This window comes from Camarhynchus parvulus, chromosome 1A (genome assembly GCF_901933205.1).
Source record: "Camarhynchus parvulus chromosome 1A, STF_HiC, whole genome shotgun sequence".
In the NCBI taxonomy this organism is placed as follows: domain Eukaryota; kingdom Metazoa; phylum Chordata; class Aves; order Passeriformes; family Thraupidae; genus Camarhynchus; species Camarhynchus parvulus.
The window spans coordinates 28,599,179-28,626,260 of NC_044586.1; the positions used below are offsets into that span (position 1 = coordinate 28,599,179).

Here is a 27,082-nt window from a genome sequence, read left to right on the forward strand (position 1 = left end):
TTCCTTTCAGTTTTCACTTCACAAACCATGCTGGTAAGTAAACCAAGTGTCTGCCCCTCATGTTTCTTTTCACAGCACATTGTTAACAGAACAATGCTAGCCTAAGCCAGGGGTGCAGTAAGCACCAAAATAAGATTTTTCACTTGAACAGCCTCTCTGCAATACCTCAGGATTTCTTGTGTTTAAAAGCACATCCATTTTGCTTAATTCTGGCTCCATGAGATTTTAAACTTTAAGGCTCTTTTTCTTTGATACCACCATAATGTAACTGATGAGAATCTCAAAACCCGTCAGCCAGGAAAAGCAGAAGTACAAAGTAGACTCCAACAATTGCAGATGACAGCCTGTCTCTTCCCTTTTTCCTCTGGAGAACCAAATTGGATACATTGTACAGAATTTTTTGGCATGAGAAAAATCCCAAATTTACTTTGAAAGAGGTTTGGCCCATCAAACTAGAGATTCATGTAAAAACAAAATGCTTCTAACATTTAAATTGATTGGTAGTAGAAAAATTGTAGCCTTCCTATTCCCATTTTTACAACTCTTTCTGTTGGAGTTCAGTGTCAGATTTCATTAGTACTGAAGCCATACTGCTGTCCCTTTACTGCAGTTGTTCCCTGTAGCAAAACTGAAATGTCTTCAGTTTGCGTCTGCGATTCACAAACCATTTCTCTTCGAAAGGGAGTAGAAGTCAAAGCAATAGAACTTCATTCTGAAGGTTGCATAGAGACTGAAGAGATTTGTACAACAAATGCTGTTTAAAAAAAATCTGTCTGGCACTAATGAACAGCTCAAATGTGTGTGACCAAAAATATTTATAGGCAATCAACTCTGAGTTTGTTAGCAACAGCAATACTGTACATTTTACATTATTATCAAATACATAATTCAAGAGTTACAAAATAAGATCATGCATTACCACTAAATCTCATACAAGCTTGGATTGATTTCATTCCAAGAATCTGGAGACAGAGCATTTTCCTTAAATGAATAAAAACTCAAACTCTGGATTCTGTTTTAGCTTTCATGGATGTGATATAATCTTGTTACAAGAGAACCTATACAAGTTTGCTCAATTTAAAGTGTTAAAATAACTACTGAACAAAAAAAGTCAGCATTAAAGTGATCAACAAAGGGAGCTAAATTATTCATTCTTTTAAAGGCAGCTTTGGAGCCAGAGGTACCCTTCCACACCATGAGTATGATTTTAATAAAGATCAGACATTCATTATGCTCAATCCCTCCTTCTCCTGTTTCACCTGGCAGAACAGTGTAAAGCAGTGAGCTGAGCAAATGGTGTGCCAGTCTGGAAGAGGTTCAGTGTGAAATAGGGATTCCTCTGTGTGCACTACTGAAACAGTAATGCTCCTTCCCTGGCCTCCCACCTCATGGCTGAAAGGATGGACAAGCTGTTGGCAATGCTTCCACCTTTAGGTGCAGCTGAACACTTCTGTGTTCTTTCCAGTTCTGGAAGTGACCTGGACTAGGAGCTAAGAGGGATGGAAAGCAGTGTCCTACCCACTGTTTCAGCAGTCTTCAGCTTTGTGGCTCATGCCTCTTGTCAGTAGTATTTATGCCTCTTTAAAGAGAGCAGCATTAAGAGATCAGATCATCTATCTCCCTAGTCTCACTGCATTTACATATGGCACAAGATTGTTTTTCTAGGAGTAACTTGTGGCAACAACATTTTTTTTCCTAAAAAAGTGTAACAGCACAAAAAAATTCATAGCAGCATTTTACACAATTTGTGTTAAAAAAGTAGAAGTTAACCATTTGTGTATTGAGTAACAAAAGGTTTAAATTACATTTATTTTCCATTTTACACTCACTATTTACTAGGTGGACTATTTACAAAGGTTCAAATGTATAAGAGAATGAGCTTTACCCAGAATAAACTTCACATGTGAGGTAGTGGTCTACCTCAACCTGTTTTGGCTGGATGTAAAGGAGGTACAGTTGGGTTTAAATCCTAGAAAAAATTCAGAAGTAGGATGTTCATGTGAATTAGATTGTGTTCTTGTAGAAGAAACCATGCACACACACACATACAGAGAGCGTAATCCTATGGTAAAAACATTAAGACCAACAGTGGATTTAGTTTTCATCTTCTTGGATGAAAAGCAGGAGAAATAATTAGAACAGGGAGGTTGTCAGCTGTACCTCATTTATTCCAACTATATTTTTACCAAGAGGCCAGCTTTTATTTGAAGAATCTAAAGTAATTGATGTTCAAACAGTAGAATTGAAGGATTTAAGAATTAACTTAAAACTGGGGGTTTCAGCACTCCTTCTAATAGGACAAAGGAGTATTATTTCTCTCCTGGTGCAGTAGCTGTCAACACTCCTGTCCTAAGCACTGGAGGCAGCACTCCTGGCTCCTGCAGGGAAAGGCACCTTAACACATGCTTGCTAACAGACATCTCTGCAACCTCAGGGTGCCCCTGGTTAAGTCTTACTTTCCTCCAAACAGTTTTAAATTGCAACAGACTGCAGGAACACTACATGAGATGTTTCTAATTGAAGAAAGAAGTTTTTGGAACCTGCAGTGTAATCACACCATGAACAAAACATGGATCAAGGTTAAAAGGAAAAAAAGGGGAAGAAAGATCTACAATGCTTTTCACACAAATCTGACAGTTCACCAGCTGACCAAGTGATGAAACTACAGTCTAGTGGATAGTTTTGGTAGCTGCAAGACAAAGTTCTTGTTCTCGCCCTAGTTTTATGTTACATGAAGATTGCATAGGACAAGGCAACCTTTTGGATAATTGAGGCAAGCAGTGCTTAGTGTTGGTATCCTTTGCTCTTGACAGGCTGAATGTGGTTTAGTGCTTTATTGTAGTCACCCTTGTGCACCTCTGCCTTCAGCACATCCATTTACCCAAATACTGCCAGCTCAAGGTCTTAGCACTTCATCTGTGGATACCAAATAAGAGTTTAGTATAAGACTATTTGCTCAAGCTTTAACTACTGACTAAAACTCACAAGTTTTAAATAAGCTGAACACCACTGAGATGCATATTTTATTTTAGCAGATATGCAAATTTATAAATTTATATAGTCAAGTTTTTTTTTTAATGGCCTATTAAGGCATCTTAAAAAATCCCTATATGGCTTTGGTTTGCTGAAATACTACTTTACACTGTTAAAAGAAAAACATGTTCAAATAAATTTGACATTATGACACATTCACATATTTCACTTAGAACTGACAGTTATACAGATGCCTACATGTGATCACAGATGTCTCCTGTTGTGATGACACGAATAAAAAGGTAATCCAAATGTTTATCTCACAGTAGAGGGCAACCCAGAAGTCTGTGCAGAAGTGACATATAAGGAGTTATTATCTGGAAGAGGGGGAACCACAGAGTTTCCATTAGTGGGTGAACAGCTCAGTTTCAGTTTTTCCAAGTATTCTGCATGAACAGGCTTGTGACACTGAAGGACCTTGATTGCATCTTCTACTTTAAACCATTCTCTTTTCCTTCCTGAATCCACAAGAAAGAACAGAGTTATAAAATGTTAACAGCACTATTGGTTGCTATCTAGTTATTCACTTTTTCTCAGTTCTTTGGAAGTTGAAGTTGTCAGGCAAAAGAGTGAACAAAAAGACCTTGAAAGAACCGATTAATGCAAGAGAGTCACTCAAGCTTACTGAAATGCAATTCATAATAAAGACTTTCAGGTAACTCTCTTGAACCAGATAGTGGACAGAAACTCATATGACTCTTTATATGCTCCAAAGGCCCCAGCTGGTCATTAGAGGAAAGTGTGAGGCTATTTAAATTACTAGATACTGCCATCCTACATTGTTGTGCCTAGCAGAAAACCAATCTTGAGACTGAACATGCACGCATGAGAATGGCTTGGTCTGATTTCAAAAGCCATGTTCCATACTCAAAGCCTCCATATGCATCCATATATGGAGTTACTCAGGTTAGGTGTGAGTTTTAAAAAATACTATACCTTGTATCAGACATGTTTATATAAGTTTCAAGACTTTACTAAGATCACTTAAGACCATCTTACTTTTACAAGCTGGTCCTTTAAAATTCAAAGTCTCTGAAAATAGCGAGGTCAATGATGGTCTTGTTAAAATGGAAGGAATTCTGTTTTTTTGTTTGGTTTTACCGCATTGTAACTACTGTCCTTGAATATACAAAAAACACTTATTTAAGATCAAGGACACTTTTAAAAACACCCTACAGTATCAGACAGTAAAACATTCTACTTTTTACAGAAAAAACAATTTGGCAGTATAGTATTTGGCCTTTAAAAATTACAATATTTATTCTGTCATAATGTTATAATAATTAGAGTATTCTAAGAATAAGAGTAGCACTATGTTGGAAGCAACCCTAGTTATGTATTAAAGTGTGCAAGAACAGCATGCCTTGACTTTTTCAAGAACAGAATTAGTATTCCCCTTGAATTACACAAACTGCTTAAAAAAACGAAAAGGGTTTGCTCACAACATTTTTAAGTGTAGCACATAAGGACAGAGAATTAGTTTACCTATATTAACTGAATCCTCCCAGTCTTCCAGTATTTCTGTCACAGTAAGAACATAAACGTACGTCCTATGCTTCCGATCCTGGTTCTGCTTGAATATTAGAAGTACAAGTTTAAATTTTCATCTAAATAACTTACAGACTTACCACAACTACAAGATAGAAATTACTTACCTCTAAAGGATAGTTGCCAGCAAGCCCGGCTTTTATTTTCACTAAACAAACATCTGTACTGATGAGACCCAAAATTATGGGAAAACAAAAGTTTTTGAAACAGCTATTCTCTTTTACTAGACTAAAAAAACTGAACCAAACCAAAGACAATACAAACAATTTTGAAGATTGTGAAATACTGGCCAAAGCATGTTCTTGGTCATTCAGCTAAATATTAGCAGTAGTCCACTAGTACTGCCCTAGATAAGTACTAGTACTTTTCTTTTATGTTGTAAATTACCACAGTACTCCACATTTGCTAAAAGTGTTTCCACAATGGATTTCCTGGATGAAAGGTCATTTAACAAAACCCAAACACGTTTTTCAAATTGGAACCACTGCATCATGTGGCCATGTCATCTACACAATGCTGGCTGTAAAGTTTCACTCGGTGAGTGAGGCAAATTAAATAGCCTATGCTTGCAGTCATGCCAAATGCAAAAACCATTGCCATCTGCTCATTCAGCCACGGTGGCAGCACTCACCATGTGTTTCAAAGGCAAGTGTTTTGCACAAGGCAGGTTAAACAGTCTGACAGATCTGTCTGCTCAGGGCAAGGCCCCTATTCTGCAGCCAGTCCATGGGACGTTGGCAGAGACACATTGCTCCCTGCTACTCCAAAGCAGGCCAGTGGCAGTGTTTGAGGTGTTACCCAGCCAAGTAGAACATCCTTCCCCTTGAGAAGAGCTGAGCTCCTAATAAAACCAGGACCATCTACAATTACAACTGTATTAAGAACCAAGAGATGTTATGGCCTAGCTCCCCTAACAGATGGCTGTATTCTTGTGCAAATAACCAAATAACCTTTCACACTTAACTTTGTTTCACTCCAAGTTTAATATAGTTTTGAACTGTTGTGCTTTACTGGGAAATAAAAATTCTCCAGTTCTTTGTCAGTATCACCACTAAATGAGATACATATATTTATAACACATATCCTTTCTGTAGTTTTAGAATAAGAGGACTCAGCAGCAGCATTTATTTCCATTTTCTCTTAGTTCCATCCCCAGGTCACAAGCTGTGGCCCCCTCAATGGTACTAACAATTTGTGGGGGCCTGTTGAGAAATTAAAGTAGGGCCTTGATTTAAGTTAGAAGTAACCTAGTAAAGTGACACAACCAACTTTAAATGGCTCCAGAAAAACATATATACCATATATATGAACATATGTATACCGGAACTACCAAGGAATCATTGTGCTTTGCAGCCCCTGTTGTAAGCCAACAACATGATAGGTTATCCTGAATTTTTGGTCTGAGCTGGGAAATGGAGAATACTTTTGTAGACTGACCAGCAGAGTTAAAACAGCCAAGTTTTTAATGTGTGGGACCATCCAGTTCAACTCAAATCCAAAACATATCAGAAAAATGTGAGTAGTACTAACTACAAAGCTTCAGGATCTCCTCTAATTGTGTTATGGCTTCCATACTTCACACACATGGGACACATGACTAAGTAATACTTCACACAGGAAATCCCTGTCAGGAATACACTGCCTATAAAAGCTGGGTGAAGATTTGTACCTCACTGAGACTAGGGGACTTCCACTTTATATACAGCACAAGATAGTAACACTGGATGGATTAGGAGCTGAAGACTATTAAAACTACAGTCTGCTCCTGTCTAGAACCTGAGCAGGATTAAAATAGAGTTCTAGCTAGCACGTGTCCTTGCACTGTTGGTAGTTCAGAGTCTGATGTTTATACCATCAAATAGATGTTTTGAACTACATAGCTAAAGGTTTGATGTATCTGTTGTCCAAAGCCTTGGCCTTTTTTTAGTGAATTAAAGCCATAAAGAGAATTCCTATCCAGACTCATCAATTTACTTGTGTGAAAGTTGACAAATTACTTCAGCAAAATCTAACCAGAGAGGAAAAGTCAAAAGAGCCTCAGAAGAGGCTGGTGTAATGGTTTAGAAATCCTAACTTTATGAATGGTTTGGGTTTTAGGGATTTTTTATTTCTCCATAAGTACTAATTTAATCTTTCCAGTAGAGGTCCAAAATGACCTGAGATTAGCTCAGCTGGTGAGAGCCTGGTGCTGGATAACAGTGATGGGTTTGATCCCTGTACAAGACATTCACTTAAAAGTTGGACTCTGTGATCTTTGGGGGTCCCTTCCAACTGAGAATATTCTGTGAAACTGGTATATGTACCTTGAACTCTTCCTGTTCAAATCTTCACAGATCACATAACACCTAAAGTCCTGTCTAATGCAGCAGATCCAGCAACACCGCAAAACTATAGGTAGGTAATACTCATGAACTTAAGTCTGATGTTGCAGCTTATCAGTTTTCACAAAGCAACCATTGCTTTTAGAACTCAAAGAAAATAGCTCACCTCAAATATTCCAAGTAGTCTGCCTAGCTTTCCCTTTACTCCAGCCTACAAAACAAACAAGAAAAAGTGTTAGCATTTGGTATTAATTTATAAAAATATAAAGCATCTGTACCATCATCCTACAGTAGCATACTCCTCCTTATTAGGGTTATTTAAGAAAGAGTTTTAGCTTAAGTTTTAATTAGATAGTGCTGCACTAATTTTGGAGATTCTAGTTTTAGACTCTTTATAAGAGTATTAGAGTACAAAAGCTTGTCCTAATAAGTGGATCAAAGAATCCATAAATCCTTCAAGGTTTCCATCCAGACCAAAATACTGTATTACTTACCACATTTGTAATGTACTGTATTTTATTAAATAGATAAATCATGCCCAATACTAAAATAATGTAGGAAAGGAGAAAGGACAAGAGAACTTCAAATAGTATTAGAATTAATCTAAAAGAAGCAGTCATTGAAACTCCAGTGCTATTTTACACAGAAATTTAAGTACAAGTTTTAAAAATACAATAATAAATTAAATTGTAGGTCATTGCATGGATTTTGCAGCATAATGACTTCACGTGTGCTGGTTTTCATATCCCAAGTAGCTTTTGTCATGTAATATAACCCCCAAATTTACATCCCCAATTCTCTGCAGTTTTGAACTCTTTTTCTAGCTAGTACGATTACAAAACGCTTTCAATTCAGACTTTCATTCCAATATTTTAAAATAATCCTGGTATCAGCTTATGCTTTGTGATTTTTATCAATTCAGATAAGGTGGTCGGTCATTACTTTCTACTAAGACTCTTAAGGTTTGCTTTTCCAAAAGTAGTATTTCATGCCTCTTCCAAGGGACATGGCTTACAATTATCCACTTATTCTAAACAAAACTCAGTCCATATGCCTGACACAAAGGCATATGTTGCCTACTGACAGACAATATTTAGATTGTTTTTGTCTTGTTATACAACCAATATTTAAAATAGGGCTTCTTAGTGCTAAGATGACATTTTCTAGTTTTCAGTCTTTGCTTCCAGCCTTAGCTAAAGACAGTTATTGATGTCTTATGTCTTTACATACAGGACCATATGGATCTTCATTACATTTTAATAAGTAACTCTGACAGGCTTTAGCAATAGGTCTAATCAAAGTCTTACAAGTGAATGTTTGCTGTGACTGCCTTTTTTAAAGAAAGCAGACGGCTGGTGTTATTAAGCCATTTTGATGAAGGAAGCCTGATCACAGCCTCTGCAAAATTATCAAGGCATTTTGCTTATCTAGAGCAAGAGCTAGAGCAAAAGTTAATGCAAAACAACATACAATATTCTGTTTATCTGCTGTGTTGGCCAAGATACCTGTTAGAGCTCATAAAGCCAAAATACACAACTGACCTGATAAGTGATTAAGCAGCACATTAATTAGGAAGTGACAGGCCATTATTTTGGGCTGAAAGAGTAAGGTATGCCACAATAGGCACTAGAGATTGCTTGTGCTTTATACTGGGTAATGAAAAAGCACTTATTTGTGAAAAGCAGCACGCTGAAGAAATGTTTTTTACTGATCAGTCCTAATTTCCTGAGCATTACAGTATCACTTCAAGTGACAGTCTGACAAGTAATATTTAACACATGGCAACACCACCATGACCAGCTAGGTTTACTGATACTGAATAGCTTTCATAGAGAACTTTTGTCAACTTACTGGTATCCCATAGTCACAATGGGAATTTATCAATGTTACTCTAAGTGGAATTTACTTAACACTTTCTCTTTTCTCCCTCCAAGCAAATCAATGCTTTAAACAAATACACTTAGCTGAGTAATTCTGAATGAAACTATTAGAAGCACTCCATTACATCACGTGTAAAAACTCCCCAAAGCTTGAAGTGAAGCTTTGGTGCAGCCAGATGTTGCTACATAAATGTGATTACTATAACTGATGTCTAATTACTCTCTACTCAAATAGACATGTTTCCAAAATGTAGCATCATGCCTGCAGACAGCAGTGTATTTGGAAAATCTCTACACTCAGAAGTGCAAAAAGGTAGTAATTCAAAGGCTTGTGATTTTTTTCCCAAAAATAATATTCAACTGAATAATCTTCATAGTTGAAGAAGTACCTTGAATTTGACAGTGATCTTTTAAGTGCTTTTACTAACAAGAATATTTCCTTCAAGTTCTTTTTGTAAGGTGCTTCAAAATGTGTCAAAATTTAAGTGCTAGAGGACCAAGAAACACTTCAGCTTTATCCCCAGAACATCAAAAGCAGTTCCCCCTTTCCCAATGGTAAGCTTCTAATCCAACGCAGTGGTTAAATTCTGGACTGTGAACCATTTTGCCTCTCATAAAAACATACTTCTTCCTTTGGCTTTTATGTACCCATGGCCGTTAAAATATGGTTCTTCATGTAAACAGAATCCTGTAGGCTTCTATAAGTGTGTAAGACCTTCTAAATGTTGGGAGAAAAGCCTGAAAAACCCCAGTTTTCTTCTGACAGACAGGCTGTTGAATTAAGTGCTATACTTGCCCAGAACAATTCTCTAAGGAAGTCTGAGTACTCTGCAAATAGGACCTCAGATCTGAATCTCATGCATATATGTGAGCATTAGTCTACATCAGCCACAACAGAGAATTCAGCACTTCATGCCATGATCAGTGTGCCCGGAGGTCACTCCTGTTGAGCTGTGGAGGTACTGCAGCCTGAGAGGAGCGCCAGACTCGCCTGTCCCCTCCAGATGGAGCCAGAGTCACGCTGCAGTTCCACTGCAAAGCTAACAGCTACCAGGGTACAAAGTTGCTGAAGATCTCAAAGATTTGAGTTATTTTTAATTCTGGCATCTGTAGGATAGTATTGTAGCCATTTTATTGGCTACACTCCTGAAGGGATGGTGGCAAGACTACTCCTGCCCCATTTTTGCATATTTTCATAAAACAAAATGCTTGACTACGTCTGCCCTAATCTTTCAGCTGAGAGTGTGCTTTATTTATTTCTGCAGTGTCTAACCAGTTCTAGTCTGTAGCACCCAGTCATTTTTCAAATATTAGACGCTCCTTGGAGCTAATTCCTCTATTTCGTGTGAGAAGTCCTAAATGATATTACTGCCATTTTCACAGTTGCAGCAAATTAATCTTCAGGATCTTCTCAGAAACTAAATCCACACAGGGCTGAGGGAAATTGCATATTTTCTCATAGGCCTTTCAATATGCTACTAAAAACAAACAAAACAAGAGTCTCTCTTGTGAGATGGAGCCAGAAAAGGGAGTGGTTCACAGTTCACAGAGCATCTCCATTTAGAAGGCTGGGCATCACTGGCTTGCCACTCATTTGTGTCATTTTTCTTTGAACAGTGCATTTGCAGACAACTTATTTTAATCTTTCATGCTATGCAATTAAAGACAAAGCTCCAAATTCATTAATGGAGTAGCTCCTCATTTTGATGAGGTTCAATACCTTTCTGGGATTGCTTTATTCTGTAACTTCATTTTGGTATTCTCCTTGCAGGTTTGTAAAAGTTGATTTCATCTAAATAATTAAGGTAACTGTCAATTTCTAGTAACCTGTGAAATGTCAGACAACCTTAAATGAAACACTAAATATTCAGTAGAGGCAAAAATCATTATCACCAACACAAACAGAATTGAAGAGTTAAAAAACCCCTGGAGTCATGTACACAGGCAGACTATGAAACAACTGCCATGCATGTACATTTGATTACAGGGATCTTTGAGTTGTAAAACATTCTAAATACACAGCTGTTGGTGTTGAAGTGAGGGTATTTAAAGCCAGTGGGCTATCAGCACTTCTACCATTAAGGAATGCCATTATAACTCCCACTATGAATTTATCCATTTTAATAAATTAAGAGAAATACTGAGTCATGCTTAGTTTGTGCATGACCCAATACTGAAGAAACACATTTCAAACCAGCACCATGGTGCTTTCTTTGAAGTTTATTCATTCACAAAACTCTTAACAGTTCACTGTACTGTAACCAGCCTGCCAGGTGACATTGACCTTAGTATAAAAATAGAAAGGACATCCACCTTTAGAAAGGTCAGTATGAATTTCCATGGCTCAAACCCCTAAATACCATTCTTTTTTCTTTAAAAATGGCACTTGGCAATCTCATGGAAGCATACAAGACTTAGCCAGTAGCTGAAGAATATTTTACTTTAAGGTATGAGCTTCTAAGTCTGATCAGCTATACAAGCTATCATACCCCAGGAATTCTGAGGGAGTAGAACAATTGTAACCAAATTATTTTTACTTATTAAAGCCCCTAGTCTGTGAAAACTCTTCATGCATTTGCAAGCACAGCTCAAAGCAGAATATGGCTGGAATTTTATATTGTACTCCAAAACACCATAAAAAGCATAGTCCCTTCAAGATCATCCATTCTTTACCACCAAAGAAAAAACCCCAAATATATGACTACAGTTTAATCAGCTCTAATTTAACATGGAGATGAGACTTTACTATCCTTCACCTTGGACTATACCCCTTAAGTCAGATCAGCAATTAAAATTACCAGCATTCCTAAGAACACTGAGCAGAGGACTGGGCTTTTTAATCCTACCAATGAACTTGTGACAGTGGGAAGACAAGACTCTCCCTAAAGGTGTTACTGCTGCTTGGAAGCCTAAATCTTTGCTGACTCATTGCTAGAACCCAAACTCTTTGCTCCTTTCAAATGGACTGTGCCCTGTGGCTGAGTATGTCTTGTGTGGGTCAAGATGAACTCCTCCAGTATGGAACAAACACCTTTGGTTCAGTGAGGTTTATTCATGCTTGAACCTTGCTGCAGGAAGGCTGCTGAGAGCAGCCAATAATGGACCAGTCTGTTCCCCAAGGAAAATGGGAGAAGGGTCACTGAGTCACAGCTCACAGAAGATCTCACTTTGACACTGAACAGCAGGCACTGTTTGGTGCAAGTCACATCTACATCAAGTTCCTAAGTCTCAACATCACAACAGAACCAGTCTTAAGGGTAAGCAAGATGAACCATCAAATAGCACAGCTAATAGAAAAAATCATTACAAATACTAATCAGCAACAATATTAGTGTGTTTTGGGAATAGCAAAATGGAATGAGAAAACTGGTTAAGTCTAGCAGAAATCCTGCAGTTCACTCACCAGAATGCATCCAATTTATGAAAAATTATACCTTCTATTCAAAATTCTTATATTTTGATTTTTCTTGCAGTTTTATTTGGTTTAGACATGGCTGTTATATATTAAAGAAACACTTAATATTTTTCACAATTTTCCTAGGAAAAATAAACAGCAAATGAAACCCCAGAATTCTGAATTTGAAATTTAAGTATTGTGGTATAGGGAAACTGCATGAATTCATCATGATTTAAGCACTGTTTTGCCTGGTCATAAGGGTAGGGATAGAAATGCAGACTATAACCACAGTGCTTTCCTTATAGATAAGCAGCCATAAATGTATGAATTCTCAGCTGCTCAGATAGATCAGTTTCTAATCTGTTTAATTTGAAATGTCCTCAAAGGTCTGCTGATTTCTTGGTCTTATGCAGCTAGATGTTAATGGTTAGTTTACCTTCACTCTGTTCTAAAAGAGCTGCAAGTCAAAATTTTCTTCACAAACACAGAAATGTTACACTACTATGAAACATCATTTGGCATAAAGTCACAGTTTTACTTCCAGTACTTGTTTATAAAGGCAGACAGAAATTTAGCTATGAAATGAAAGAAGTAGCTAAATTGATTAGTTCACCTTACCACACTATACCCCAATTCTAACACATGGAACTGCAGTTCTTTGAATTTCATAACCACAAAGGTCTCAGTCAAATACTGGATAAAGGAGGCAGTTCCCTCTTCCTTCTTGGTTCCCATCTGAAGACAACAGCAGCACAGATCAGCTGGATTTTTTGCTTTGTTTGGTTTTTGTTACCTCTTCATACACCTCTCTCACGGCTGCTCCCCCCGGCTCTTCCTCTGGTTCCATTCCTCCACCTGGTACAATCCACTGATCTGGGTATCGGCTACTGCTTACCAACAGCACCTAGAAATAATTGCAAGTGACTGTTAAATACAGCTCACAGGTCAGGAATCTCACTACTACCTGCTTTTCCAGCAATGCACTTATTCGCCTAGCTAGATGGATTACAGGCTTCAGAAAGAAAACATAACAGGCAAGCAGGAGTTGGAAAAAGAGGAAAACAGTTAACATCCAATCCGTTTTATAAAACTAAGTCAAGACAATGGCATTGTGATCTCTTTGTACAAATGCTTTCCAATGGATGCTTAGACACAATGTGGAAAATACAGAATAATGTGCACAGAAGCGAAGGTATACAACAAAAATCTAATAATATTTTCCAGAACTAAGTCTTCAAATCAGATAGATGGCAAAGTGTGAAAATTAAGACATTTTCATCACAGAGAAGTTAAACTAGTTCTTCTGGAATGGCATCTTCTGGCTAAAAATGGACCTTTGAAAATATTTCTTATTTTTATACAGAAACAAGCTTCTTTTTAGTTACTGAAGTGTTATGTTAGCATGACATGCTTACACCATTGCATAACTAAAATACAGCAAGAGTACTTCATTGGCCCTTGTCCAATTTGGTTTCTTTTAAACATTTATGTAAGAGGGAAAAGCACAACACATTGAATTTGATTTCTAAATTTAACTTTTTTTCCCCGAGATGCTTTAATTTCACTTAATTTGACTCTAACCTGGTTCTGTCATTGATACACAGCAATTTAAAACTCCCTGTCTACAGGACCTGCACTTCATAATATTCAGAGCAGAGAAGATGTTAGCTACCTGTCCAACAAACTATGATACCTTATATTTGGAGTAATTTTGCAGTAGGAGTTTATGAAGATAAGACCTTGATTCAGGACCACTTGGAAATAAGCAGTTTAACTTCTATTTGAGACACGTCCCAGTTACCAAGACATGCTCAGTCATCTCTGCAGTAAAAGACTTCCAATTCTAAGCATTACTTACATGAACCCTACCCTGAAGTCAAAAGACAACTGTGGGGAGTAAAAGGGCAGGGTCAGTGCTCAAGTCTTGAAAAGCAATTAAAAGACTAGAACAAGAACCTCAAGTCTAAAGGTTAGAGTTTTAACTGGTGCCAGATAACTGAAGTGACCATCCCAGCCCTCACCTTTATGGACTTCAAACTTACCCCTGTTGGCTTAAATAGGAAAATGATTCTGATGACAGTAACAGGGAGATGATTACCACTTACACTATGTCCCTTTGGCACTCATGGAAATAGGCTGTAGGTTCACCTACAGGAACTGGGAGTGTAATTCAGATGACTGCATACTTTGTGCATGCAATGATATGTGTGCATACTGAGGTGCACCTGTAAGAGGCTTATCTGACAGATACTGCCTTGCAGTGTTTATCTTATGTACAGTCAAGATGAGTACAGTGGAGAATCCTTTCGGGTAGGATTAATTTCCCTGAAGTTTTTTCCTATCTAAGGAATACAGCAGAGACATCATTTAGTACAGAAGCATTCTTAGCATCTGATCTAAAAGTTCATGTTTTCAGTCAACTCAAATATTTTACTCAGCTACCTAAAAACCTAAGAATATTCAGCAAAAGCAATAAGGTTAGACTCAAATGCATCTCAACTTGATTTTTACAGCCAAAGGCTTTGGTTTCCTAGGATCCTTTGACATTAACAGAAGTTTCACAGAGCGTACACAGCTCTACTGAAAGTAATTTTAGAAAATGTTTTTCAACACTTAGGTGGAGCACCTATATCACTACAAAGAACCACTTTAAGCAGTGCTAAAAAAAGTTGTAAAAATCAAGTTATGAATTCACTTCTGAGTTCCAGATACAAGCAGTAAAGATCATTTTCTGCTGATGAAACTAGCACTCAATCCAGTCATGTGAAAGCTAGCAACAATAATAAACAAAAGTATGATTATCATTAAATCATTCCCAGCTTGGTAGAACAATTTAAAATCAGCATTCATTGCTTAGTTAAGGCTAAACATAAAACTCTTAATTACTACTATGGGATAAATCAGGTTTCTCATTCTGGCAGTGTAGTGTAAAGCCAGGATTTTTTACGCCTTTATATTTAGTAGTTGACTACTGCTAATCAGATCTAATCAGCAGACTATTAAGCTGGGCTTGTACATATATTAGCTTTAAATTACCCTCTTAAAAAGCAGAAACAAATACATCTAGCAAGTTATCAACATTAAAATACATCAACTCTTGTAGATAGGCTTTACAGCTACATATACAATAAACTCCCAAGTGTTACAGCCTGGGAATTCATTTTAGCAACCATCCAAACCTCTAAGCCTGGAACTGAAGCATTTTCTCAAACATGTTTCCCTCTATGCTTTATTCTCCTGTGATCCCACTGATTTTACAGTCTGAATCCAAGGGATCACACTAAGATATATCCCTGAGATCCTCAGATGCACAATTTTTTTTACCATTAACACATGAAGCCACTAGGGCATGAGGCATCCATGCTAGGGTAATGCTATCAAAAACGTACTTGGTGTTAATCAGATTCCACAACCAACAAGACCTGATAGCTAGCAGCTGCAGGATTGTGTGGTAAGGCTGAAAAGCATTCCACAGACTTTTCCAGTATAGCATCAAGCAGTCTTCTATGTTTTTGTTTTTTTGTATGTTGTTTTTCATTCCATGTAGTTTTGAGGTATTTCCATCTCTAAGTGGCCAGAAGATGCATCCCCCAGTACTTAATGATGAGGGTGTAAATAAAAATGTGATTTAACTATGAAGACACCAAAAAGCTGTGGTTGGTTGACACTGCACTCACATGCCAAGAGAGGTGCAAAAATCAGCAGCAAAAATGCAGCAATTCACCTTCCCTTAATAGAAGATAATCAAACTAGGAGAAATATGATCTAGGTTGCCTGGACAATCCAGTCTTTTCTGAGGAGGCTCATGGTCAAGCAGATTACAATAGTCTGCTGGAAAAGACTACAGAATCTCACACGCCTGTATTTTTTCTGGTTTACGCACACCAAATTTTACACCAAAACCCCATTAGGCTCAGAAGAAAAAAAGCAAAAGTACTTCCTGTGCAAAGAAGTTTGTGTCCTGTATCCCCAGATGCAAAAAAAGGACTAAGATTTGAGTTGCATTACTTGCTAGTGGTCACTGCCTTTCCCATGTCTCTGACTAAGATTTACTATTGATAACTCTTGTTCAAAAAAGGTACAGAGTATTGCAGTGCAATCTGCTTGTCTAGTTATACAGCTGAGCTTATCTTACTCCAAAGACTAAGGTAAAGATGCTGCAATGCTGCCAAGTGAAGAGGTAAAGCTTTGCAAAGTTCAGCTAAGAGGAAACAAAGGAAAAATTCTTCCCTTAAGTGTTACCAGCCAAATTTCACCTCCCTTCCAAGTCCAGGAATAGAAATGACCTTCAAGTGTGGTGAGGAGGAGAAACTGCTAGCCAGCCTGCTTGTAATAAGCACCTATCAATACACATAACCGTAATATGGTTAACCAAAAAGGTTATTACAGGGCAGGTGGCATCATGGGACTTGGTCACTATAAATGCTAAGCTTGCAGACAAACAACTGAAAATTTCTAAAGACGCTGAAGTTTTGGCCTTTTTAGTTTTCTCAAGTCAAAACCACTCATGAAACAGTTGGCAGCCCTGTATTCCAGAAGGCCAAAATGGTAACAGCTCAGAGTAATATAAATTATAACCACAAGCTATTAATCTTGATATCTTTTTCATATTAAGCACTAGAGAGGTAGAAAACGGTTTAAGTTTATATCATTGGTTTCTTTCTTTCTTAACTGAAGGACATTATACTTTACCAAAATAATTGTATTAAAAACTAAGTTACATTAAAAAAGCAAGGATAACGTTTAAAGTAGCTAGAGCAAACCCCCTCAGCTGGATTCTTTACACTTCAAAACAAAGTGATCCTCAACTTGAAGTTGAAAATATACCATTCCAATTTTACAATAAATATTTGTCATCAGATGTCTTTAAGTTCTCTATTCCCAGCCTAATCCCATCTATTCCTGTCTTTCCCACTGCACACCCCATTTTCATGGCTCCCACTACTCCAGTAGCTGTCCAACTTGATGTTTGAATTACCTGATAGAGATAGCCAAGTCTGCCCTTCTTTATAGCAAAGCTGGGAGTTAGAAGGAGCAATGTCCAAGAGAAAAGGAATCAACCCCTCACTCCCAAAAGACTGCTGAGCATTTGTGACTCAGCTGCAAAGAACATCACACTGCCCAGGTGTAGTGATCAGAAGCCAGGTGTGAGGAAGACAAAGGATTCAGCTCCCAAACTCTCCAAAGGTGAGTACACACAAATCATTTCAGAAGATTTAAACAGGTCACAGTATAGAAAAGATTAGTAAGGCATTAAAAGATACCTCTCAGGTACAAAACAGTGTCAAATGCTGTTAGATGTATTGCATATTGTCAAAGGCATCAGGAACATTAAGAGGATAAAACATCCAAGCCTACTTTGAGAAAAAACGACAGGACCCATTGTGATGGAGTTAATATAATACAATTTAACACACTTACTATGGAAACTCAGCCTACATGGTTGGTCTGCTAAAGTTACAAGCACCTGAAAAAGTCAGAAAGATGGTTTAATGCTAAAACAGCCAAAAGGGTCAGTCAAGCCCTAAGATTTGTTTAAAACCAGCCATAAGCAGATGGTCAGGGAAGAATACAAACAGTAAGTGCTTTATTATTCCCTAACATTTTCAACTTCCAATTGTTTTCACCTCGGGAGCTTCCTTAAAAGCACTAGGGAACAACTTTGACTGCTGCAACACAGGAACGCTATTGAGAAGCAAGGAAAAACGTCTCTTACAAACACTGGATCATATTTGCACAATTAACTGTATAAATTTTTAGGCAGAAGCACATATCTCAGAGAGCATATGTCAACCTGCTATGGTAGTTAAGAGATTTCCTTTATCTAACACTTTTTTCTCTATTTCAAGAATCACTGCCTCATTTTAGTAGTTCTGAAACAGTTTTGCAGTTCCCCTATAGGTTAATGTGGTATCCTTGTCCTAGAATGCCATTGCCTTTTGGCAATGAGGTTGGAAAATGCAGCTTTAAACCTTGCCATAGCAATGCTACACAGGCAGCATTTAGTAAGGAATATTGGTCTTCCTGAAAAGATTCTCAGGAGAGTGACTGCTTTTAGTCCTCATTTGTTACTGCAAGAATTTTCAAAATTACTTTATTTTTTAAACATGGAGAAATAACATGCACAAAGTAAAGTAACAACAAAACCACAGGATCAGACTGGACAGCATTTTAAGAGCTAATTGAAGTCAAGACTGCAACACCTTTACTTTCCCCCTAACACTGTGATTATGAGTTTATTAGGAAGCTGATCTGGATGAAAAGTAGATTCCCCATGAAAGCTTTGTGCAGCCTGCACACACAACACCCATCAGGACACAGCTATTCAAGGGGCAGTGCTGCACAAACTGGGGCAGAAAGGCACCACTGCAGCCTCTCAATTCCAAATGAGCCTGTACCAATTCAAGAGCCTCTAGTAAAGTACTTTAAAGGCCATCGACTGAAAAGCAGTCCCCAGCTATGACAGAGGTTATAAAAGATGATTTAGCCTCACTGAACAGGAGCTAGCACAACAGCAGAGGAATGGCTAACTAGCATTAATCCTAATGCTCATTAATTTGAGCACATCTTGAATGCATCTCAGAAAACTGGGTTCTGTCTACACAGTATATTAAAGTCTGAATATTAAAGTCTGAAATACCCTCCCAACCTTACTTTGAATATCACTTTTCAAAGCAGCAACACAGCACCTAGATATCAGTCAGTGCTACTTTTCCCCCACTCTGAAGATGAATGGTAAAGAAATATGGGTATAATTACATAATACTCCAGAATTAGATCTGGAAACTATTTTTCCTTTGAGACCTTCTGACTTTAAGGCTATATTGCAATAAGGAGAGACATGTCAGCTTTTTTCAGAAGAAGTTTTGCTTTTGACTCGCAATTACAGCTGTAATAATTTATAAATTTTATTTCATATTAAATGCAAATATTTGGCTAACATGTTATAGTGACACAGAATTTTAGTGTCTTCCTCTGGCTATTTAACTTACTTCATTTTGTTCTTTGGCTGAAGTGTTCATATCAGGAATAGAACAGCACTGTACTACTATGGCATGCCGGTCAGAACACATTTCCTCACATAAAGTGACTCAAGTCACCTGTAGCATTCCATCTCCCCCTAAACTTAGCATCCTTTGGAAAAACAGATGTGACAGGTCTCACAGTGTGATGAAGGGTGCAGATCTTGCACCCAGAATATGACAAAAGGAAATAATGAAAAAAAACCCCAAACCTGCAAACAAATAAGAAATTTCCCACAAGTGCCTATAAAAAAGTTTTACTTTTTCCTGAGCATGAGTTTTACTTCTCATGTTGGGCCAGTTCCCCAAACCACTATACACAACAACCTTCCTCCCTCTTGCTTGCTAATGCAGACCAACAGAGAAACCACAATTTCAGGTAGCAGGGGAAGAGCCAAACTAATATTGCTGCCCATTTCTTTTTAACTTGAAACCATGTCCTAATCTCAAGCAGGAGAACTGGGCTTTGCTGGTTACTCAGCAACATAATCTGTTTGACTGAGGGATCGGCTTCCAAGCACTTGTCAGAAACAAGAGCTCCAAGTCTTTGAGAGCTGCTCAGCTGCAGGTAAAGATTTGACAAGGTTACTTCTTGACAAGTACCAGTTACCTTTTAGCCTTTTCTATCTTTGAGATACGTCTTTGAAGACAAAAGTTTGCTTTAAAGTATTTATGTTTGTAGCACTGGTTTCACCGAAGTGCTTAAGCACTAAGTCAAAAAGCCACCGAATTAAAGTAAGCTTTTCAAGACTACTACAAACAAGACTGGAAAAAATACACATCAACCTATGGTCTGTGAACTCACATATCTACAAAAGATGTTTAAAAAAACGTGTACAAACTCCAGCTAGAGATAAGAATGCATATATCTGTGTGTATATAGGCATATATCTATCTATGACATTAATGTATTTCTGAAGAAATCTGCCACTGTGCTATTTCACAGTAACTTGGAAGTTTTGAGCCTCACTGAGTTAACTGAAGCAATTCAAACAGAAACTTTGCCACCAGCTTAAATCCTAAGTAAACTTAGGATGGTGCAAGAAAGCTAAAAGGGTATTTTTTCTAGTATCGTAACATAAATATAACTGGCTCAAAAAGACAGCATGTTCAAAACAGGGCAAAAAGTGCTTTGTTACAGGACATCTTAGCCTGATGTTATACAAGTACAGCCATATTTCCTTCTCCCCTCAGCCCAGCCCTCTTCAAGCAACTATCAACACCATTAAACGTATCCATACGGCACAGACAAGTAATACCACAGGTATAGGAAAAAATAATTTAGGTTTCAAAATAAAACAAAAACATCATTGTTGACCAATGTCAGTACCTGAAGACTTATGAGTGAAGACTGAAGATTTCTGCTATGGTGGACAGTTGAATTCCCACAGCCTCACTAAACCTGCAGGCTTCCACTGCTAGCAAGTAGTTGGAATTTGTGAAAAAGTATTCCAGCATGAAAACAAGGTGTATATGCCATGCCTGCAGAAAACTGCTTTGCTGTGGACATAATAAACACCAGTGGCTTGTATCTAGAGCTGGTTACCTGACATAAATCTTACCACAGCAACCTAAGATTCAAATTTTCTTAACATTAACACAAGCTTTAACCCCATATGAGCTTGCAGGGATACACTGTAAGCAAACATTACCTCTGTAGACACATGATAAAGAACCATTTTGGAAGCTGTTTATAGGTCTTGATTTTTCAAGCTATACCCTTTTCTACAGCGTGCAGATCATAGATTCATAGAATGGTTGGGGGTGAAAGGGACCTTTAAAGATCATGTGGTAGTTCCAGCCCCCCGATACAGGCAGGAACACCTTCCACTAGACCAGACTGTTCATCTAACCTGGCTGATAATGTCCAAGTGTCAAGAAAATGCTGAGGAAAAGCTAAGGCAGCAATCATCCTACGTTAATTACTCTTCCTGTCCATTAGCAGGGCAGGGACATGAAACAGAAAATAAAAACCACAGTGTGCTTGAAGTCCATAGTGAAATGTGTCATTTAAAATATGTCATTCTCTGTCATTTAAAATATGTCTATATTCTATCAGACCATCATAATGCAAGGTAGGTAACCCATACCACTATGGAGACCATACCAGCCTTAAATAAGGTGCCATGGTCATAGCCCAAGTTATTTGAAAGCACACATTATTTGTGTGTTGACACCTGAGAGCTCTACACTGAAGGATAAAGAAACCAAATGAAAAATTCCACGTCAAGTATGGAATATCTTTCATGACTCTGCAAGTTTATTTACAATAATTCCTCGAACACTCCATTTTGCCAGGATAGCCAGGTGATACTTCTGGGCCCTGGTTTTATGGATCAGGTTGCACAACAGGAGGTCCTTCTGGCTTTCAGACCATTTAAACCAATGCACATAAAAATAACATTTTGCTTTTTTCTTTAATAAAACCATTGCCAATATAAAGCAACATCTGCACAAAACTAAAGAACACTATTTTTAAAAACGATTAAACTATGACCACCATAACAAGATACAAGAAACCCATGCTTAATCTATCTTGACATTCTACAAGCAAATAAATAAAGTTATTAAATCAGACCAAAAAGGAGCTATCACACTAGGAGCTTATAATTTTTAACTCAAGGACAAGATAAATAGTTGACATGCAAGTGTATGCCCTGCTACAGAGGGGAAAAAAATATCTACATTTCCTGTAAGTGTGTAACAATACATTTTTCCTCACTGTCTCAATATTAAAAAAAACCACCTTCCCATCTGTTTCCATCTCATGCACAAGGCTGAACAACAAATGCAAAATTAAAAATTGAAAAGCTTGAAGACTTTTTTTGCATATGAAACTATTTTAGGTGTGCCACTAGCAACTGCTGACTGAACACTAAACTAGGGCTTTCAGTACCATATTTGATTACATAAAGCACTGTTACAGATGCCAAAGTAATTAGAATGCACTCAAAGTTTATATTCAAGATACTTAAAAATAACTACTCATTTATTTGTATAAGATGTAGTTGATGGAAAAAAATTAAATTAGGTTTTAAAATTATTTCAGTTACTCAAATTGCTACAAAAATTATGTTTATTACTATTTGCTCCTGCTGCTTTAAAGGCATGCCTTGTTCTCTGCATTGAAAAATAAGAATCCCCTTGCATACCCTCTGTGCAGACCCTAAGACAGGAGGGTTCTTATGTAAAACCACTGTTTGCAGAACACTGAATGTATAAACAATTCTAACCTGTGGAAGCCCTTCAAGAGGGCTCTCCTGCAGGCTTATTCTAAAGCTGCCATCCACTCCTAGTTGCTCAAGAGAAACTTGCATTTCCTCCCAGCCCAATCTGCCAGCCCAACCCTGCCTGCTGAATGCCATCAGCTTTTTGCACACACCTACCAGCTTCTTGTTTGTTCAAAGCAGAAAGGCTGCACCCCCTACACACTCATGCCCACACAGCCTGGTTTCTTTTTTTTATGAGATTTCTCCTGCTTCATTTCCAGGATGCTTTTTCTTCCGAAGGGCAGACAGTCCCTGCAATTACTGGTTTATTTCCTTACAGAAAAAAAGGAACCAGCACTTCAGCTCATATCCACCCATCTTGCTCTCTCTTCAGCCCAAATGACAGCATTAAAACCAAAACAGGCAACACTTTAATGGCAGTAGTCCAAGAGACCACCTCCTTTAACACTCAAAAAACCCAAGGCTACTGGGCACTTTACTTGGCTATTTGGGTTTCCTCCTCTTTAAATGATTTTTCTTTTTAAATCATACACTATGACAGCATGAAGGCAACAAAATCTAAACCAAAATGGGCTGTATAGCACTAAATCATTCTGTGTGGAGGCACTTGAAGATGAAGAAACATGATTTTCACAGTGGTGCAGCTGAACAACCATCAGTCATCTCGGGTCCAGGTTTTCAGCTGCAATATCAGCTCTCAAAGCAGCAGCTTTTGACGGGTTGCAGGACGGCAGGGAAGCCCAGTTTGCAGCCTGTAAGACCCAGGAGAACTGACTCAACAATTTTAAGCCTGGCAGCGAGGAGTGGCGAGTCCAGCAGTAAGTCTAACTGGACAGGGGGCTGGAGCTGGGAAGCAGGAGTTTGGTGTCTGCATTTCAAACTGCACATAGGAACCACCAGGCTGAATTTCACCTCAGCAGTATTCTACAGCACACCTATGCTTCAAATTGAGAAATAAAGAAGTAAACTGAAACTCAATGTAAACAGTTGTGTAATAGCAATAATAAAATAAACAGACGTATAATGAAGTGTAAGGGATGGGTTTGGCCAGTCTTTTTCCATTGACATGTTATTTCACCGTGCATAAAACTCAGCTGCAACATCAACAAGGCAGCACAGGCAGCAAAAGAAGTGCAGTATGGATAAGAAGTCAACCAGGAAGCCATAACAAGCAGATTTTGCTAGATGTACAGTAGAGATATTAACTGTTTTAGTGACTTGCCCAATTTTTGTCAATGGACACAACAAACTGTTACTGAACATGCCCAAGTCTTTAGTCAAGAGGCAGCATCCAGAAGTCATGATATCAACAGGGGACATCACACGAAGTTGCAGAAGAAGGATCACCTTCAGCTGAGAACACTGCTGTGGATTTCTGGTACATGTTTAGAGTTCATGAGGTGGCAAGAAGTAAGGGACTTAGATATCACCAGAAAACACAAGATGACTACACAACAGCTTTACAGTCATGTAGAGATGGGTCCTATTACAACATTTTTTCTGGTATAGCTGGAGAAGTGTTAGTAACCTTTTACACAGCACAGCATGATCCCAGGTAAAGCAACCACAAGTGTCCCCCACATTAAAAAATACATTTTCCAAATGGAAGGAGATGTAAGAGCTACCATGATGACCAAAAGAGAAAATTGTTTTTAAGAGAAGATGATTTAAGACTTAAAGTTCATAAAAAATGCTAAGAAAGGAATGACTGCTCTCTACAGATATGTCAGAAAACTAAGTGCAAGAAAGGAGAAAAAAAAAGCTTAAGCTCAGCTATAACTGGCTAGGGACAAGCCTTTTGGACAGTCAGAATGGAAGTAGAAAGAAAGGTTAATTCCAAGATTTGTATCACAAGATTGCTATAGATACTCATTCCTCCAGATAGAACCTAATCAGATGAAAAATAGACCAAATTTAGTCTTGCAGACAGTATCTCCAGGAAAAAAAAAAGTTGAGATTTGGATTTCTTGCTTTTAAGACTCCTAAAAAGAAATGTATTGCTAAAAATTGTTTTCATTTGTTGGTTCTATTTTCTCAACTCCAGTGTCAAGCAACTCTTTGCTTATCCTGCAAGTCAAAATAACCATGAAAACTATTCTATCCTGTAGTTTCCCACCACCCCCACCTCCCAATAACTTCTGCAAGAGTCTCCTATTCCCTTCTTCTCCAGCTACCGGGGTACCACCCTCGTGTTCTTTCCTGCAGAAGTTACCCTACACCTAAACACCCTGGAGGTGTAGCTTGGCTGAAAACTGATGGTGCAATCTCTAGAGACTTAGAAAAGAAACACTGAAGACATTTACATGGAATAGAGCAACACAGAAACCACCTGGACAACAGTGTTCAAGAGGACAGAAGCAAGCCTCAAACACTTAATTTGGGGAACATGGCTGGTGACCGAAGCTAATCACAAACAGCAGTCAGGCATCAAACTTCTAAGGAATAGATTCTGTACTGACACAGATGAGGCTGGCACTTGGGAAACAGCTCCTAAGCAAGTTCAAGCTGTTGGCACTGCTTTCCTGGAAACAGCTTGTCAGAAAGCAATTTTAACTGTTTCCACACACATAATCTATGTCCTAAATCTGATCTGATGTTCTCCCATTCACTTCATCCTCAAGTATGTCTACCTGCATGATGCCAAGGCCCAGCCTCATGCCAGCAATACAAGTACTCCATCCAGAATACACAAGGAACTGCAGTGCAATAATGGTCAGCACCCACTCTTCTTACACAGCCCAGTGAAGCTGCTACTACCATCCTTAGCCTCAAAGGATGTCATTATACACAAACAGTATTAAGGAGCAGCCAGTGATCTCATTGGATGCAAGACTGAAAGAGAATGGCAAGAAGTTGTACCAGGAAATGCAGAGTGAACAGAAATCACTGGCAAAGGTGACCCTGATCATGAATTTCCAACTATAATTGGTGCAAAAAGCTGTAACAGTGGCTCAGGTGTTCAAACTCCAAATAAGTCTGAGCTGGAGTAGCATCCAAAAATTCCTATTAAACTCACATAATTGGTGAAGTATGTTGGAGTGTCAGAGACCAAAGAAAAGCTGTAATCCATAACAAGACCTTGCAAGATTCCTGCTGGGTGCCGTTCTCCCTCACACTAGTAAAAAGTCATCAGCATGGTCCCACGGTTATATTTATACCACAAAGGAAATATTTTTTTTTTTTAAACCCAAGTGCCTGTATTTTTTTATCAGGCCTCTTCCCACGGCATTATACTTACTTAGTAGATGTTTAAGGAGGACATTCGCTGTACTGACAGCGTGGGAAGGGCACCAGCATCTAGATAAAGGCAGGAAAAACCTCCAAACCCTAACCTTTATAGTTATTTCATGGCTACTATAAAGAAAATATCAAAAGAAATCGCAAAAGGGTACGCGTCCAGCCATCTAATAAGAGACCATCTAATAAGCATTGTGCAATGAAAGCATCAGCCGAGCTCCCAGATAACGGGCAGTGCCATTGACCTTGGCTCGGAACACGGGACAACTTTGTTGCCACCTCCCGACTCTGCTGCAACATAAAATTCCTGGGGAGCGCCACCCGCTACAACCAGAGCCGCCGCAAGAACTCTCCCAAGCTCGTTCACAAAATATTTCTAAGCTCCATTTTACTCTCTCCGTGGCAAAACCAGGCGTTCCAACCACAGGGTTTTTTTATCGCACCCAAGCAGGAGGGGCAGGAGGTTCGCCTTAGGATGACACACCAGCCCTGCCCTCCACGCGCCATTATACATTAACCGGTTTTCCGCGTGTCACGGGCGCACAGATGATAACCCTGGAGTTCCAGCCGGTGTTCTGACCCATCCCGCCCCGCCCGGAGAGCTCAGTGTTCCCTGCCCTCTCTCCCGGCTCTCCTCTCCCCGCCGAGGGGCGCCGGGGCCGCGCACAAAGGCGGCGCCGCGCACGTGGGCGCGCACCCCGCCGCCCCAAGATGGTGGGCGAGAGGCGCGCCCGCCCCGCCCCCGGCCCCGCTCTGACCGGCACGGCCAAGGGGCCGCCCGCCACCGGCCCCGGCCGGCCGCAGCCCGCGCGGCCCCGCCGTGCCGCCCCTGCCGGCTCTCGGGGTGGCGGGAGCCCCGGCACGACCGTGCGCGCTGGGAGCGTCCCCCGGGAGGCGCCCGCGCCCCGCGGCCAGACAAAGGGATGCGGCGGCGGGACGGGAACCTCGGCCGGGCCGGGCTGGGCCCGGCGCCCCCCGCCCCACGTGCTCGGCGGGCTCACCTCGTCCTCCCGCTCGCTGCGGAAGCACAGGCACGCAGCCCGCTTCTTGTAGCCCTCCCGGTCGTACGTCCGCGTCTGGTTCGGCTTGAATTTCATCATAGAGGCGGTGACACGCGGGCTGCCCCCGGCCGCCGCTGCCGCCGCCACGGCTCCGCTCTGTGAGCGCCGCCGCCGCGCCCCTGGGACACCGGCGCGGGGCCCCCGCTCGGGAGCGGGGCTGGAGGAAGGCCAGTCCCAGCCGCTGTCACAAGAGCGCCGCGCCGCCTCTGCCGCTGGTGGTGCCGCCGCCCCGGGAGCTGCGCCGCGCCATGGAGGCTCTCCCGGCGCCCCGAGCCGCCGCCGCCGCCCGCCCGCGGCGGCCGCCCCTGCGCCCCCACTATTTAACCGTAACGCGCATTCCTGCGCCCGCCGCG

General features: G+C 39.7%; 1 protein-coding gene across 2 annotated transcripts; it reads right to left on the minus strand.

Moving 5' to 3' along the window:
* Window positions 1-27,078, minus strand: NUDT4 (nudix hydrolase 4). 2 transcript variants are annotated; one of them, XM_030961076.1, is made up of 5 exons: window positions 26,670-27,078; window positions 12,973-13,083; window positions 7,069-7,113; window positions 4,519-4,603; window positions 1-3,491 (listed from the first exon to the last, which is right to left on the minus strand). In XM_030961076.1, exons 1-5 carry the CDS (start codon window positions 26,766-26,768, stop codon window positions 3,289-3,291), a joined length of 543 nt encoding a protein of 180 aa, XP_030816936.1. In that variant the 5' UTR covers window positions 26,769-27,078; the 3' UTR covers window positions 1-3,288. The 2 variants fall into 2 exon arrangements, with proteins under 2 accessions (XP_030816936.1, XP_030816935.1); XM_030961075.1 differs by having other exon boundaries at window positions 4,519-4,606.
* Between the last annotated feature and the right edge of the window lie 4 nt (window positions 27,079-27,082).

Coding starts and splice junctions, on each gene's coding strand:
- NUDT4 (XM_030961075.1), bottom strand. CDS start 26,768: ATGATGAAATTCAAGCCGAACCAGACGCGGACGTACGACCGGGAGGGC. Junction 7,114..12,972: donor TGAGAGAGGTGTATGAAGAG/GTAACAAAAACC, acceptor TTTGTTTTGTAG/GCTGGAGTAAAGGGAAAGCT. Junction 4,607..7,068: donor GACTACTTGGAATATTTGAG/GTGAGCTATTTT, acceptor CTAATATTCAAG/CAGAACCAGGATCGGAAGCA.